The 17,808-nt window shown below is 38.3% G+C and overlaps 2 protein-coding genes across 3 annotated transcripts in view; one reads left to right on the top strand and one right to left on the bottom strand.

Annotated features, from left to right (window-relative positions):
- Positions 1-14,153, bottom strand: part of ABTB1 (ankyrin repeat and BTB domain containing 1) — a 30,323-nt gene extending 16,170 nt beyond the window's left edge. Inside the window, exons 1-8 of one of the 2 annotated variants that reach the window (XM_014054727.2) lie at positions 13,965-14,153; positions 11,233-11,295; positions 7,992-8,047; positions 6,623-6,767; positions 5,805-5,964; positions 4,570-4,615; positions 3,476-3,592; positions 3,085-3,200 (exon numbers count right to left, since the gene is read on the bottom strand). In XM_014054727.2, the coding sequence (XP_013910202.2) occupies positions 3,085-3,200; positions 3,476-3,592; positions 4,570-4,615; positions 5,805-5,964; positions 6,623-6,767; positions 7,992-8,047; positions 11,233-11,295; positions 13,965-14,020 (759 nt within the window). In that variant the 5' untranslated portion in view covers positions 14,021-14,153. Of the gene's footprint in view, positions 1-3,084; positions 3,201-3,475; positions 3,593-4,569; positions 4,616-5,804; positions 5,965-6,622; positions 6,768-7,991; positions 8,048-11,164; positions 11,296-13,964 lie in introns of those variants that run through there. The other variant, XM_087708978.1, reaches the window with a different exon arrangement.
- Positions 14,154-14,358: 205 nt separating this feature from the next.
- Positions 14,359-17,331, top strand: FERRY3 (FERRY endosomal RAB5 effector complex subunit 3). The gene has a single exon (XM_014054726.2). It carries the CDS (start codon positions 14,689-14,691, stop codon positions 16,306-16,308), a length of 1,620 nt encoding a protein of 539 aa, XP_013910201.2. The 5' UTR covers positions 14,359-14,688; the 3' UTR covers positions 16,309-17,331.
- The last annotated feature ends 477 nt before the right edge of the window (positions 17,332-17,808 follow it).

The raw sequence follows: 17,808 nt of genomic DNA, 5'->3' as shown, positions 1-17,808 counted from the left end.
CTTTGCTGCATCAAGTCCTGGGAAGCTCATCATCACAGAATCCACTATGAATTTTTCATTGTATCAGAGGATGCTTGAAAATAATCTGGGACCATCTGTCAGAAGACTAGAGCTCGGACAAATGAGAACTTTGCTACATGACGACCCTAAACATTCCAGTAAAAAACCCCAAGGAATAAAGAAATGGAAAGTTCTGTAATGGCCAAGTCAAAGTCTGGTTTTAAATCCCATCAAGATGTTGTAGAATGATTTGAAATTGGCTATGCATGTGAGAAACCACTCATCTTACACAGCTGAAAACTTTCTGCATGGAGAAGTGAGAAAATTCCTCCCCATCAGTATTAGAGACTGATAAGACAGTTAAAAGAAACACCCATTTGAGGTTGTTTTTGCCAAAAGTGTCCATTAGTCAAGGGTATTCTTCTTGTACAGGAGGAAGTGAATTGTCTGTAAAAACTTTTGTTGAATAAATGATTCCAAAATTCTTCATAGTTCTTTTTATGCAATTACATTACTTTTATCTTTATATACTGCATGAATGAAGATAAATATTGTTACGTTTACATTTATTAAAAATGGGAAGAAAACTGTACATGGAGTGTACTTAATTTCTCACAGGACTATAATCTCTAGTATAGTTGGTGTATGCCTATAAATAAAAAGTCACATTGATATGGTTTTCCCTACAGTCTGGGAAACCTTTGGGTAATGGGACAGGAAAAATAATAAAATCCTTAACAATTTTGTGAGATAATCTTTTGGCCAAGAATCTTGATTAGTAAAATTTACAAGTTAGTGTATTTTCATATTTTATTTCCTAAAATTTAGTTGGCAGATATAGGAAAATATGAAATATATAGCTTAGAAGCAATGAAATACTGGCTCAAACTCCACTGTATTACTATAGAAAAACAAGTGATAGAATTTTAGTCCTGCCTATGAATAATTTATTAGGATACCCTGGCAAATATATTTTTTTCTGATTGGGACTATATTATATCATGAAGAGTAGTAGGATTTTTGTGTGACTGCCAGCAGAAAGATAATGTCTAATTTAGCAATTCTGGCTGGGGTTTTTTATCTAATACATTTCAAAGCCTTTATTTATTGATTTGATTTAGGTGCCGCCAGATTCCAAGACAATTTTGTGTGGTTCACAATACAATACAAATAACAATAAAACAGAACAATACAAGTGAACAAGATCAGCATCCAGTGATAATATAGGCAGAAACCCATCTAGCAAGAGGACCGCATCTGTTCTATCCCAAGGCCTGGTAGAACAGCCAGATTTACAAGGCCTTCTGGAAATAATCAGAGTGGAAGCCACACACATTTCTGAAGGGAACTTCATTTTGAGAGGGTAGACACTGTGACAGAGAAGACATAGTTCCTGATCCTGACAGATGGCATTGTTTAATAATAATCATAAAAATCTGGACTGCGTCAATTCTGCCAGCTTTCAGTAGTTGGACAGAAACCATGGAAGATAGGTGGTTCCTCAAATAACCTGGCCTTATGCCATGTGGGCTTCTAATCAACACACTGATTTGCATCTGGAAGCACAATGGCAATCAATGTCACTTGTGAAACAATAGTATCATGTGGGCATATCGTGGTATGCTACAAACTGCCAGCACCAATGATTTTTGGACCAGCTGAAGCTTAAAAGAGCTTTTCAAGGGGAGCTCCATGTCCAGGATGCTCCAATATTTGAGCCATGGGGTGATTAGGCATGAGTGACTGTCTGAAGATTTCCCAATAGAGAAAGGGGCAAAACTGTGCACAAGAAGCTATGTAAAGACTTCCTTGGGCACAGCTGCCACCTGACCTTTGACAGGCGTTGGGAACCAATAGGACCCGTATCACATATGATATACAACCCCATACAAGAGTAGAGATGGAAAAACGCTGGACCTGAAGGAGCCCAATATCCACAGCCTTTCAATTTGATAGGATTAAGTTGGAGCTATTTTATTCTCATCCAGATCCATATGGAATATCCCTTCACTGGAATAAGACCGTGACATCATCACTTGGCCAGCTTACGATGCAAATGTGTACTGGGTATCATCAGCATGTTGATAATATGCTGGCAGATGATCTCAGTTTCATGTATTGTTGTACACAAGGGGAGAAAGTATTGAACTATGGCACTCCACAGGACTGATTGGAACTAGCCATGAAGGAAGAGAGTTGCTGTAAACACTGTTTCCAATTTCCAATCCCCACAGCCAATCCAAGGTTTTGAAGAGGCAAATTTTTTTAAAAAAGTTGTAGACCTCCCCAAAATGGCTTGTTTTTCACAAAAATTGCCCCCTTTTTAAAAAGGCATGAATAGTTTTTAGGATGCTTGTAGAGTGCTGCTGGTGGCCGGGGGGGGGGGGGGGGGGCAAAATTGAGCAAAAAACAGCCCATTTTTTCACTCATTTCTGTCCTCCCTAGCCCCCAGTAGCTCTCTGAAAGCCTTCTACAAACTCTCCATGGCCATTTTGGTGAAGAGGGTGGGGTTTCAGGAGGCCAAAAATGCTGTATTCAGTGTATAAGATGCACCCAGATTTTCAGCCTCTTCTTTGAGGGAAAAGGGTGCGTCTTATACTCTGAAAAATATGATAAGTCTTAACCCAGCTCTATAATCAACCATCACAACCAAGGTTGTTTCTTAGCTAAATGTCAGCCCGAGACATTACTGAAACCGAGATCATTTGCTTTCTCTAGGGTTCTCTGCAATCGCAGCCAATCACTTGCTCAATAACCTTCCTTAAAAAGAGACAATTGGAGACAAGATGTTAAATTGTACAGAATAGCTGGATTCAAAGGCACTCTCTTAAGGAAAAGGCACACCAATGTTTCTTACAACGTTGAAGGCACCACTCTCTTCCAGGCCAGTTAACGCAGCGCAGACCTTATTGTAAATTATCTCCCAAACACCCTTACTCGCTCAGGGGGGAGGGGTCCTGGATCTAATAAACAGGTGGTCAAATAATTATCTGGCAGACTATTAAGCTAAATGTAATTCTATTAGATTACTCAAATGGAGGAACACATCAAAGAGATGGAAATGAGAAATGCAACACTCCCTACCCTGAATTCAGCTGGCAAGGCACACTCTGCTAGCAAAGCGAGGTCTTCCTGCAACCGTGAATCACCTGATGGTTCAATTGTAAGCACCTTTACACAGGTGCCTGGCTTGGAAGAAACTAAAAGGAACAAAACCAAAAATATCAAAACTTTAAAATACTAAATATTTTATTGACATGTTCTTCTAACATGAGCTAGAAATATATTGCACATATAGATATATTTCAGAGCAATTAAGTGACTTATTTTGGACTTTGATCAGTTTGGTTACCGACTCTAGTATGGTAAACTAGATATTGTAAAATAGATAAATTTGCTTTTGGTAATTAATATAGGAGAAATGGCTACTTTTCCATTTTCCTATAAAGAATGACAGTAAGATTGGGAGGCTTACCAAATTCATACACCTTTTTACATTTGGTTTCCAAGTCTTCAATGAGATCTTGGAGCTGACACTGTTTGGCCAATCTCTTGCAGTCATTTACATATTCTACATCTATGTCCAAACACCCTGGTAAAGAAAAGAAAAGAAAAGTGCTAATTATCCTTTCACTTCATTCTTTCAATTCATCCCTGTTATTGTTTACTCATGCCCTTTGAACTCACTTTCTCTCCCTCCATATAACCATAGCTATAAACCTAAAACTCCAGCACCACCCTGTGGTTTAAAATAACACCTATTAATACTTTTGTGAATAAAACAGGTTATATGGGTATCTTAAAGTTATCTTCTAAACAATTTTATTAGCATGAAGCCTAAATTCTACTCTTTTACTGCTTTTAACCCTTTATATGTCTTGTTTTTTCCCATTGAAAATCATAGACTTTGGTAGTTTTAAAACTACCAAAAATTATGCTACTAAATTTCAATGTCTTAGGCAGGATGTCACCAATAAATGTCTGAAAATTTGTCCAAATCTTCATAGGTGTATGAGGAACATATTTAAAAACAAAAAAACTGTCTTTAAAACCCCTTTTAAAACTTTCTGGAAATCCTAACCACATTCACTTTGGTGATTATTACTAATTATTTATGTACAGTATATATGATGACAAACTGGAAAACCACTTTAATGATATCAGAGCATTACTGTCCTAAGGCACGTCAAATTTTTCAACTTTCAATTTCCAAACATTAGGGATGCTCAAAAGTTGTAACATGCCTTGGGGTTTGTAAAGATATTTTGGTTACTTTAATATAATTTAGATGTGCTTGGTAAATAACTACATAAATATAACTTTTAAACATTTTGTTTGTTTCATGATGTACATTCAACTTTGCTCTGAACATCCACACACTATTTAATTCTGTTCTACAGCAAAAAAAAAAAAAAGCTGCACATCCATGATCTATTCATTCCCAGAATCTTTCAAGAAATTCCAACAAATATAAAACTTTGACAGGAAAATATCAACAGGAAATTTATGTAGAACCTATTACAAATAAGAAATAAAATCCATAGTTTTAATATATCACATTAGATTTACCTGTATAGAGGTATTGCAGAAGGGAACTAAAGGCTGCTGGATTGATCTGTATATGGAACAAATGAGTTATATACAAACTTTTGAAAGAAATAATAATATAAATGAGACCTAAACTAGGAAGTAAACAGGGCCTTGAATTCTGTTGGCTGAATTGGGCAGCTACAGCTGGTGCAAAATGCAGACTGATTTGCAATATTGGCAAGTCTCATTATGTCCAAAACGGTTATAACACCCCTGCTACAAGGGATGCAGTGTTTACTACTTGGCTTCTGGCTGTAATTCAATATGTTATTGGTTATACAAAGCTCTGCATGGCATAGGGCCTAGCAATTTAAGGGACCATATGCCTCCTCTGGGGTCCACTCACCCTGAGAACTCTGACAGTTGGCTTGCTTCAGATTCCATTAATTAGGCAAGGTCATCTATGGGGAACCTAAAAAGCAGGATTACTCTGTTGCTGGATCTGCCTGTTAAAACAGCTCCCTCCCGCATCACTCCAGAAATCCACATGGCTCCCACTTTGTCCATATTCAAGCATTTTTTAAATTTCTCCAAGCCTTGAGTTAAGATGGATGGATAGGCCTCTTTGAGAGGAATGTTTAAGGATAACTTTGCTCTACCTGATGGCCAGTCTTTTATGAATATTGTTTCTTTTTGCAGACTTTTTCGCTTTCTGAATTTGATCAGAGTTGGCTGGCTAAAAAAATAAGCAAACTAGTTTAGAACCCCTCAGCTCTTAAATTTTAATGGCAAAAAGCCACCTATTTACAAATTACGTAATCAGTTGGGTCAGATTTAGGAATATACAACAGGGCGGCATAAGAGACTCCTTATGCTGACACTTTTGCCATCTTAAGGAGGACACATTAAGTGCCCAGGTAACATTTGCTGAAGGCTGAATGTTTGGCATGAAAAATGAGTTGGGAAACTGGTTTCCCCTAATTCTAATAAAAAGTGATCATCTTTCTGATCTCACTTTCATTTTAAAATACTGAAGAGAAATATAAAACAGAGGCTCAGTTTTCAGTACCTCCTAGTTCGAATTCACCTGCACTGCAGATTAATGTATCTGAAAGTGGAAAAGTGTGATACTTCTGTTAGCATGATCTTAGTGGTGACCCATAATTCCATCACTTTGCAATAAAATTCGTTGGGATCTGTTTTTGACAAATGACAAGTAAGAAAGTCTCAAATGTAAAAACATTCAGAAAAAAAACAAAGATTGGGTTTCTTACCAATGGATGTTTCAGTGCTATGACATTCTTCCCCTTCCACTTGGTCTCAAACATTTCTGCAAAATAAGCACTTCGAGCACCTAGTACACATCGATGAGCACAGAAAGACTTCCCATGGACTATAAAAACAATGTCACTGTGGTAACCCTGTTCTAGAAGCCTGCAAGGAGATTGAGAGGGAAAAGTAGTTTCATGATTAAACAACAACAGTGTGGAATAATTCAACTTGACATTTCTATGCACTGAGAGGATACATCACAACCTTTTCCCCCAAAGAAAAAGATTAAAGCTGTAAAATAGCATTATTAATATTGTATTTGATAAATCCTATTTATTTTTCTTATTGTAGTGTTGTTACAGTATTTTTTACTCTGAATGATAAATTCTTAAGATATAACACCAGTCACAAATGTGTGAAGAAAGAACAGTTTTAAGCACCACTGTAGCTTTTTTACGCACTCCATCTTCTTAACCACTTAAATTCCTGGCAATCAAATCCTGCCCTAATCCTCTCCAAAGGCCTTTAAAGAAGCCATGTCTTTCCCTGGGCTTCCACAGTAACGGCACAAATCATCTCTTCAGCTTAAAGACATATTTTTCTGAGTCTCTGCAGATATTGGACAAGTCTCTGCAAAGGTATGGCTTCTTTAAAGAGCAACAGACAGCTAGGGAGAAGAACTAAAGTATGCATATACTTCTATATATAACAGAGTGCCATAACTTAAAATCTATGGGAAGGCATGATAAGAAATAGAAGACAATGATACAGCCCCCTCTGAAGATGACTCTTTTGCCAACATCAGAACACATCTCTTTACCGCTGAAGAAATGCATCATAGTAGTCCCTCTTCATGCACTTTGCTGTGATCTGCTTATATTCCTTCAACACTCGCCGAATAGTATCATTCAAAGCTCCATATAAGCACCGTTCACCATCAAAGGTGTTTGCTTCACATTTTGCACCTATAGGTAAGATCAGGTTTACATAATGTAAACATGTACCACATGATATAACACATTTTTATCAGTACTATTTTTGGAAGGGTGTCTGACAGAAACGACATAACTTCTATAGAGTCGTTAAATATCACTGCAATTTTTTAGGTCCAAAGAAAAGCTTACGAAATAGAATTAAATTCCATGCAGTGTTATCCATTTAAAGAGCTCGTTTAAGACTAAGGAGCAATATTTTAGAGAAAGTACATTTTTATTGAGTGTGAATTATAAAATTATAAAATGAAAACAGAAATCCTGTAGTGGACAAATTTAAGTTATCAAAATATTAGAATATTACATGAGGCTACTTTATTTGGCTGAAATAATAGAAAAAAATCAATTCACATGCAGAATAAAAGATGTAGAAAAACAATTAAAATAATTTTATTTTGTCATTACATTGAGTTGTGTATACTATAATAATACTCTCCACTACATTACATTTCATTTCTAGGTAGCTGGCCTACATGCAGCTTCGGTTAAATTTTTTAACTGTAAAATATCTTATATCTGTATCCCTAATTTTAGAAAAGCAGCAAGTCACCCCAAGAAAAGCTTCCTGTATTAGAACATGAATCTGCTTTGTGATTTAAAACACAATCTCCTGTTTTAATGTCTGACTTCTATTTTCACGGGTAAACTTTCCTGTTAGAAGAACTGTATACAGCTAACTGCATTCCTTTTTGATAGATTTTACTTGCAATCAAATTATTAGTAAAGAATATATTAATTCTCAAGAAAATATGGGTAAAGACATGGGTGAGGAATAGTTTGGTTTAGAGGGTCATTATGCCAAGCAGGTATTCTTGGTTTTCGAATTTCTGCTACTATCCACTTCATAGATAACAACAGCTGGCCATTTTAGCTTGCTTTTAAAGTGAATGTATTTTTAGTGTAAAACTTGGTCCAGTTAGATCTCCCTCTAATCTAGTTTACCCTTTTAGATTTATCAATATGAAATGGAACAGAAACTATGTTACATAAAATGTACCAAGTACTCTCCCACCATCTAAAAAAACTCAGACCCATAAACAAAAAGGGGGGAAGACTTCCTTTGGTGTTAGAAACAAATTGAAAGGAACTATAGTTTTCATCATAGCAAGATTATTAGCTGACTTTACAGCTCCAGGTCTAAAGGGCATAAAGTGACAAAGTATATTTATTTCTAGAAGAATATATCAGTCTTCTTACCACTGGCTAGAAGATATTGCACAAGTTCTTCATGTCCGCAGAGACAAGCATAATATCTATAAAAAAGAACAGTGAGATCAGGCACTGGAAGATGTTTTAATGTCTCCCTCTCAATTGGAGCTAAACATCCTGAGACCCTTTAGCCATTCTTTGTAACAGTGGTAGGTTGCGGGTGGCATTTCCGGTACAATGTTCCAGAGGGCCCACCCGCCCACCCTACCTGTCCTTTAAAACCTTTGGCGCTTCCGCGCACAGTGCATACAGCGCCTGCACAACGCTCCGCCGAGCAGCTGGGGCGTTGCGGAAGCTTGCGGAGGCGTCGTTGGAAGGTATGCACAATTCTGTAAGTTTAAATCTCATGTGGAGGACGCTGGGCCCCATTGCAACTGCTACGGTTGCAACGGGATCCGGAACCCACCACTGCTTTGTAGGCTTGCTTTTCTGGCCTTTCACTACACTGGTATCCTTCTCCTTTGAACTTGTTCCCCTTTGCTTCTTAAGGACTAGACACAGTACTCCAAGTGAGGTCTGATCAGGGCAAAGTAAAGTGGAACAATCATTTCCTGTGATTTAGATTTTTTGTTATTAAAGCACCCAAGATAGCAACAAAGTTATGTTGTAACACCATCCACAGAATGGGCATTTTACAGCCCATAATGCACTCCCAGCAGTCGTAAAGGGTGGTGCAATGCCTCCTGCGATCACCTGACTGCATGTTGGGCAGGTCAACTTTAGGTCCAATTGTGAATTCCACAGTCACGTGATTTGTGATGTTTTTGCTCATTTTCTGGCGGAACAAAAGCCCATTCAAATGAATGGGTTTTCTTAAAAAACCCTGGCATTTGCTTAATGATTGTTTAATCCTCGCAATAAAGCACTGAAATAGCCAAAAGTGTTGCTGCTTTTGCCACAGATTATCCCTATATTACCAAGCTTTCAAAGTCAAGCTTATTTCCATAAAGCTGTTTAATTTGGTTATATGTATATGCAAATAATTTTAAAATAAAAAAAAAAATTCAGATCCACTACAGTGTAGGATGACACTCCCAATAAAATTCAAGATTAGAATTATGCAAGTGTAGCAATATATATATATATATATATATATATATATATATATATATATATATATATATATATATATATATATATATATATATATATATATATATATATATATATATATTGGTTCCTAAGCATTCTCACTAATTGTATCACTGAGCTCACACATCATATTAAATCGTAATGTGGCCTATTTGGTATTAGCTTTGCATATTTTAGGATCAAGCTCATATAGTTTATTTAGTAACTCATTATGAGAAAAAACATAGTATAACAGGATAGCCGCACGATGGAAGATAATGTATTATCTGATATTCCCTCAGTTGGAAAGAAAGAACTCATCTCCAATAAACAAATCAAGAAAATGATACATTTGAATTTTTTAAAGAAGTATAAATGATCATCTCTTTTATGCAGAACAAATCACATTAAATAATAAACATTTTAAGCAGTAATTTCTTATGAGAAAAAGCATTTCGACTTAGATTTAAACATACAGAATTGTGTATACCATATTTTTCAGACTATAAGATGCACCAAGATTTTAAAGAGGAAAACAAGAAAAAAAAAGTTCCCAGAAGCACTCTGCAGGCCTCCCAAACCCTCTGTGCATCCTGTTTTTAGCAAAAACAGAATAGGCAGGGTGGAGTTTCGGGAGGCCAAAAATGGCTGTATTCGTTGTATAAGATGCATAGACATTTCCACCCTATTTGGGGTCTTATACTCCAAAAAGTATCGTACTTAAATTTTGTCTCTTGGCTCTAGAAAGCTAGCCAGATTACAGCCAGCAAATTTTCCTAAATAATTCATTCTACAATAAGAGTCCTTTTCCTACTCTCATCTTGAGGAATCAAGATAAAACAAAGTTTAAGTAAGTTGTTCAGAAGTTGCTTAAGCTTTTAAGGCACAACCACTATGTTTTTTTTCTAGATTCAGACTGATAACCAAAACAACTGCTTTAGGACTGATGAAATCACAATTTTCTGAAAGATACTTGGATAAAGTTATTTTTGCCTACCTCATAGACAACAGACATTCTCACCAATCCCACAATGTTGTCTTTCAACCACTACTAATGCAAAATAAATTTACATAAGATGTTTTCTCACCACCCTCTTAAAAACTGTTCTTATTTTCCTCCCAATTTTCAAAGCCAATCAAATTCACATTCACAATAAATTAACCCTGTGCTAGTGGGTGTTTGTTTTCTCACTGTACAGACGGCTTGCCACACTTTATGCCTTGTACCATCTAGCTGGTATTTCATTTAGCTCACCTTACTAACCATGACAGCTCACCTTGCTGTCATGGTCTATGCTATAGCATAAAAGCTCGCAAACACAACTTTTCTGATACACTGTCCTCCAAATGTTTGCTAAGATACACCACTTCTCAAATTGGTAATGTTCAGTTTTTCTGCTTGGAATCAAAAGACAGCTGCTTACAAAGTATGTGCTTTGCTTTCTGTGAAGAAGATCTTCGAGAACCATAGGAAGCAATTGGTCAACTTGACAGAGAAAGGAGCACTAGTTTATTGGCACTCTTATTTGGCAAATGGCTAACTAGAACCAAAGTGAACAATGACTGAAGAATTTTTCTGCAAACTCCAAACTTGCAAATTTGAGGCAGCATGTTAAGAAAAATGACTTATGTAGACAATGAAGACAATGTGAAGTCACAAGTACGTATTAAATTGCATTAAAAACAAATAAATGGAAATATTCATGGTGTGACTGATCACATTGTATAATTCTACAGATCCTTATGCTACCCTGCCCCTTATGTCAGTCCTTTTGCTTCGAAAATAATGTAGCTCCAAACATAAATTGAAAAAAAATTATGAGAATTAATGTTTCCATGCTACTGGCTAATTCAAATTAGCAGGATTTTTCTAGCAACTTATTCAAATGGCCATTCTCAAGCAATGATAAAAACTATTGTTACCCATATTTTTGCAAAAGAAGAAAAGCATCCAGGTTGACAGAGGGGTAAACACTGGAGTATTCTTCATACATATAACCTGGGAGAGATTACTTAAAATACTTATAACAAAAAGCATTCTCTTTTCAAAAAATAGAAAGGATAGAGAAATGCTGCAAAAACTGAAAGACCTTAGTTTTTCTTAAATCCCTGTGTAAGTTACCAAACAGTATGAGCGTCTCAAGGCCAAAGCACTCACAAAGGGGTACTGTCCCATTTATCTCGGACATTGATTTCAACATCTCTCTGTTCAAGAAGGTATCTGAAAGACAAACAGACAATTTTAATAAGTAAGAAGCTATTCCAGCACACTTCATTCATGGGTTGAATTTTCTTTTTATTACAAAAGTGTCCCAGCAACGGAGCCCTCTCAAAGCCTCAACCCAAATAAGTGAGAGTCCACCAAAAATATTTTTGCACATTAGACTAATTCTACTGCTTTCCATTTGTCTGCCTACTGCAGATCAAATCTGGTTAAGGTAAGTTTACCTTAACCAGAGGTAAGGTAAACCTCTTACAGTGAAATTAAATGCCATCTTCAGTGTACATCATACATTATGTACTTCACAGCATTTAAATCTGATTAAATGTTAGATGACTAAATCAATTGATAATTATTCTTATAGTGCTTAAAGGAATTTTCAACAAACAAAAGATGCTTTATTTTTTTGTTTATTTCAGTTATTGGTTTGATTTCAATTTCTCCTTTATTACTTTATAAGTAACTCAAGATGGTGAACATACCTCATAGCCTTTCCTCCTCCTATTTTCCTCACAATAATAACACTGTGAGGTAGGCTGAGAGAGTGACTGGCCCAAAGTCATCTTGCTGGCTTTCATTACTTAAGATAGGATTAGAATTCATACCCTCCTGGTTTCTAGGAAAATTATTCAATCAGTGGAAATGCTGTGAAGTACATAATATAATAACAAACACAGACCCTCTCTTTATAAATTGCTAACAATTACTGTTAGCTTGTATTTTGATTATGTTCTGTTATATAGTAACAGCACTGAATTCTTCTTTGTTACAGGCCGCACTAAACTCATCTAGTGGAAAAGCATTTATCTTCAAATAAATGCCATGTAATTTTAGGATGGGACTGTATATTTATAAATTGCTTCAAAGCTCATTTCACATATACTGTATCTCTCTGCTTTTTACACTGGCTGTGTTAGGATATCTGAAGTTGCCAGCTGTTTTGTGAAGTAGAGCTGATAAGCAGGAAAACTTTTTTAGAAATGTAAGAACCAGGAGTTCGGCTAGATAGCAGCATTGAGCATAACTTGACTGATGGAAAAACAGAACAAAATGAAACCATAAGGCAAGTTTATTCTACTAAATACTTGGATGGTAAAGATAATTCCAAGGCTAGACCAAGAAACAAAATTCCAGAGGCAATGTCAAACCACTTCTATGTCATTGCCATGAAAATTGCAGTGACATACCCATCAAGTCACCAGGAAGTGAACCTAATCAAGGAGGAGGATGGATTTCCCACTACTGTCATGAAACAACTTAAGAGACTTAATAATACCAAACAGTAGTTGCTTGGGAGTTAAGTAAATATGAGCAGGCCAAAAGCATGTTGACAAAATTAAAACAGCATTCTTTCTATCATTTTTGGGTTCCAAATATTTAATATGCCGAAACACACATTTGTCTTACTATCTAGCATAGGATTCTAACACATACTTGAAATGATCAAATGTGTGGAGAATGCATACACACTTTGCTGCTGTTGGAAGAGAGAAAATGGAAATGGGAGTGATGAAAGCTAATGAGAATTACCTACGGTATAGCGACTTCCAACAAAGCAAGTGTGAATCAGGCATTCTTTCATTGAATATTTTAATATATGTAGCGTGATAAGAAAATTTGGTCACCATGAAAAATGGTGTTAATGCTTCTTTTGAACATCTCACTACTGTTATACCGAATGCCACAAAGAGCCAAATGTGGTGTACCTAGCTCATTTTGTCCCAAATGTAGTTCAATACAGGTAGTCCTCAACTTACAGCCACAATGGAGCCCAAAAATTATGTTGCTAAATGAGAAATGTGTTAAGTGAATTTTGCCTCATTTTACGACTTTTCTTGCCACATTTGTTACGTGAAACACTGCCGTTGTTAAATTAGTAACATGGTTGTTAAGTGAATCTGGTTTCCCCATTGCCTCTGCTTGTGTCAGAAGGTCGCAAAAGGGGATGACATGACCCAGGGACACTGCAACCATCATAAATGTGAGTCAGCTGACAAGTATCTGAATTTTGACCATGGGGATGCTACAACGGTCATAAGTGTGAAAAATTATCATAAGTTACTTTTTTGAGTGCCATTGAGACTTTGAACGGTCACTAAACAAGCTCTTGTAAATCGAGGACTACCTGTACTTGAAACAATTTTCATTCTACACTCTCATCAACCTAAGCAACTTTTCCCTTGCATGCCACATAGTTGTTGCATTCTCTGCTACCTCTAAAAAGATGGTAAATAAGTTATTAATACTTAGAATCACTTTCAGTTAAGTGCTTGGTACCCCCTGGTCCACATTAGCAATAGCACTTAGACTTATATATCGCTTCATAGGGCTTTTACAGCCCCTCTCTAAACGGTTTCCAGAGTCAGCCTATTGCCCCCAAACAATCTGGGTCCTCATTTTACCCACCTCGGAAGGATGGAAGGCTGAGTCAACCTCATAGGTTGTAAGAGTCTGAAAATGCAAGAGCCACTTTGAAAAGTTGTGGCTGGTAAACAAACACGCAGCGACTCTCAAGAATCACAAGGGCGGCAAAGCCCGAGAAGCGGGAGTTATATACCACCCCGTACTACAACCACCTAACCGACCTCGGGGGCTCAGATTATGTCCCAAACGGGCCACCCACACCTTCTCCACCCAGCGCCCCTTTAAAGCCTCGGCCCAGGCCTCACCGCACGCGACAAACGTCGCCCTTCTTGCAGCTGGTGAAGAGGTCGCTGGTGTCCATGGCCCGGCGGAAAACGCCGCATTGACCCGGCCTGGAAGGGAGCGAAGGTGGGTTCGGGCAAGTGGGGGGGAGCGGGCGGTGAAGGCCGCGAAGGGGAACCCGAGCGGGACGGATGTAAACACGACCGACGGGGGCTGAGCCTACCAAGGCCGGCCCTCGCTCTCTCTCCACCCCGGCCAGCGCGCAGGCCCGCCCCTCTCGCCGGTTCGCAGGAGGCTGGACCTGGCGGCGGGAAGGATCCCTGCCCCGCTTGAAAGGTGAGCCGGGACGGCAGTCTGTCCACCCCACACCGAGGCTGAGGACGGTCCCAGCTGCGCGGAGGCGGCGACAGGGTCGGCAACTCGCCCTCTTCGGAGGCTCCCGGTCACGCCCGGGGATTCGCAGGCCGCCCGTTTTGCGACCCTCGGCCAGGAAACGGCCACGCTGCTCGTTTATTAAGGCTCGAAGAGACCGCGGGCCGCGAAGCCTTTCTCTCCACGCTGCGGAAGCCGGCCCCCCGTTTAAAGGGAGCGGGCGTTGCAAGAAGCGGAAGCGCCTGTTGTGGGGGTGTGGGATTTTTTTTGCTTCTGAAAAGGACGTGAATTCAAAACGCTTTAAAGAAGGCGCCTAAACCTCAAAAGGAAAAGCCGCTGAGGAAAGGAGGGGGAAAGAAAGGAAAAAGCCGCAGGATGGAGAGAGAATTTGTGTATGAATTCAAGGCCGGGAAGCAGCATTTTCTGCTGACCGTGCCGCTGAAGTTCCCCGTCCAAGAAAACGTTAGTCATTTGCCTAGGCGCCTAATGCTGCTTCATAATTTGCCTTGCTTCGTGGAAAACGGCTTGAAAGAGTCTCTGACTAAATTCATAGAGGAGGAATCCGTGGAAGATTTTGACAGAGAGGCCGAAGCGGCCCTGGAGGCTGTGAAGTCTGGTAAAATGGATTTACACCAGCTGGCGAAGGCTTGGGCCCAAGCTTACACTGAGGCAACTTCCGAGCATGCCAGACCAGAAGACCCCAGCTGGGATGAGGATTTTGCAGATGTTTACCATGACTTGATCCACTCTCCTGCCTCTGAAACGCTGTTAAACTTGGAACATAATTATTTTGTTAGCATCTCCGAATTAATAAGCGAGAGGGATGTGGAGCTAAAAAAACTGCGAGAAAGACAACGGGCAGAAATGGATAAGGTGATGCAAGAACTGGGGAAATCATTAACAGATCAAGATGTAAACATGTTGGCAGCTCAGCACTTTGAATCCCAGCAGCTACTGGAGAACAAGTGGAGCAATGAATTGAAACAAACCACCGCAATCCAAAAACAGGAGTATCAAGAATGGGTGGTAAAAGTTCACCAGGATCTGAAAAATCCCAACAGTACTATTGGTGATGAGATCAAACCTAATCAGTGGAGAGAATCTGAAGAAGGAACTGGAAGACACTTTGAAGACCAGAGGCAATTGGAAGAAAGTTTCACTATCCATTTGGGAGCGCAGCTGAAAACCATGCATAATCTGCGACTACTGAGGGCAGATATGCTAGATTTTTGCAAGCACAAGCGCAGTCACCGCAGCGGAGTTAAACTCCACCGTCTTCAAACGGCACTATCACTTTATTCAACTTCCCTTTGTGGTCTAGTCTTGCTTGTGGATAATCGCATCAGTTCGTACAGTGGGATCAAAAGAGATTTTGCAACTGTTTGCCAGGAGTGTACAGATTTCCATTTTCCTGAAGTTCAGGAACAGCTTGAAGTTGTTCAGCAAGTTGTACTTTATGCCCGAGCACAACGCAGTAGTAAAGCCAAAAGACTAAATGAAGCAGGAAACAGAAATAGTGGCAATGAAGATAAATCTAAGAACGGGGAACAGAATCAATCAAATATTTTTCCAGGAGAATTTTATATCACCCGACATTCAAATCTCTCTGAAATTCATGTGACTTTTCATCTTTGTGTGGATGACAATGTGAGGTCAGGTAATATTACAGCCCGGGATCCTGCAATTATGGGCCTCCGAAATATCCTTAAAGTGTGCTGCACCCATGATATCACCACAATTAGTATTCCTCTTCTGCTGATACATGATATGTCTGAAGAAATGACAATATCTTGGTGTCTGAAAAGAGCAGAACTTGTATTTAAGTGTGTCAAAGGATTTATGATGGAAATGGCTTCCTGGGATGGTGGGATTTCTCGAACTGTTCAATTCTTGGTACCACAAAGTATTTCTGAAGAAATGTTTTATCAACTGAGTAACATGTTGCCACAGATTTTCCGTGTGTCATCTACGCTAACTCTGACATCCAAACACTGAACTCTCCAAAATTCTGCAAAGGACGTGAACATGATTGTTGAAATTCCCAACAGAAGCACTTGGCAATATTTTAAAAGTCCCACTGTACTTTCATGCCTACACAAAGGGAAATGGATAATGGGTTATTTTTTTCCTTCTTTTTCTGCCATTTTGGGTTCCAGTCCCTCTCTCTGTTAAATGCTGTTCTAAGGTCCTTCCAACTCTTAGATAACAAGAACTGTAGTAGAAAAGTGGGAAGCTAAATGTCTGTGTATCACTGGAAAGTAGCTGTATGTTGAAACTATAATTATCAAAGGAAAAAAAACTTGCTTTTTAAAAGATATGGATGTTTTCATATAGAAATTTCCTTACGTGCTTTGAGGGTGATACTAGTTTGTTATTTCACAGAATAGAATGTTAACACCGGCAAATACAATGATAACATATACTAAACAGTTTTTATAGTACCATGTGGGATTTAGATTATATTTTTTTTCTGTAGGGCTGTAACTTCTACTTTGAAATATTTGGCTGGATTTTTGCAGCCCAAATATAGTAGTCCTATTTGAAATGGCATTATGTTTTGGTCTTGAGTTCATAAAAGAGATAAACATGGAGAATTCAAAACCACTGCAGTAAATTAATAGCTTCAGTTTTTTAATAAGAACAGGGGAGCAATTCATGTCCTTCAAATTTCATTGTGGGATTCATGCACTTTACCTAGCCATATACTGTGATCATTTGCTTGGTTTTAGCTTCATATGTTGTGTAAACTTGACCATTGTAGTTTGCAAATCATGGCTTTAAAAACTTGATTCACACAATGTGTAGAAAAGTATAATTTCCCCTGCAAAGGACACAAGATATTCTTTCTATACTATAGGTGGTGAAAACAACATTCAGAACAACTACATCTTAGTTATATCTTTCTGCCAGTAGGCAAAAACATTTCCCTTAAAGTACATTGATGGGTTTGGGGTGTGGATTTGGTCAAATATGGTGCTATTAAATAATGATAACAGTAGAGAATGAGGGGATGGAAGTTGAAGAAATAAATTATTGTTTAAAAAGTATAACTATAATTAAATCTCAAATTAATGAAATTAACCAGGCTTCCCTCTGCTCTGGTCTACTCTGTGCTGCTCTTGGTACAGATATGCCTCTGTTTCATCTAGATTAAGAAATGAGTTTGTAACCCACAATTAATACTAATTTAAGTTTGGTTTTAGGTTGGAATTTGTACACACACACAACACACACTCACACACACACACAAGATAATGGAATATGTAGAGAAGCAAAATACACATATCTCTAATTAGATTATTTAGGAACGTGGACTGGATCATTGACAATTATTATGACTTTGTTGTGCATAATAAATATAAATTAAGTGAAGTAAAATCATATGATATTGCCATTTTGGTGTTCAAGTTTCCCAGAGGCTTCCTGGGATGAGAGAGAGAGAGAGAGAGAGAGAGAGAGAGAGAGAGGGAGGGAGGGAGGGAGGGAGGGAGGGAG

The sequence above is a fragment of the Thamnophis sirtalis genome, unplaced genomic scaffold (assembly GCF_051295495.1).
Source record: "Thamnophis sirtalis isolate CommonGarterSnake01/CBP01778 unplaced genomic scaffold, rThaSir2_p1.2 scaffold_3, whole genome shotgun sequence".
NCBI classification, from domain to species: domain Eukaryota; kingdom Metazoa; phylum Chordata; class Lepidosauria; order Squamata; family Natricidae; genus Thamnophis; species Thamnophis sirtalis.
The sequence above is the reverse complement of the archived record's forward strand: the minus strand, read 5'-3'. Positions and strand labels throughout refer to the sequence as shown.

What these genes read in the sequence shown, in the direction of transcription:
- FERRY3 (XM_014054726.2), top strand. Translation starts at nt 14,689, where the DNA reads ATGGAGAGAGAATTTGTGTATGAATTCAAGGCCGGGAAGCAGCATTTT.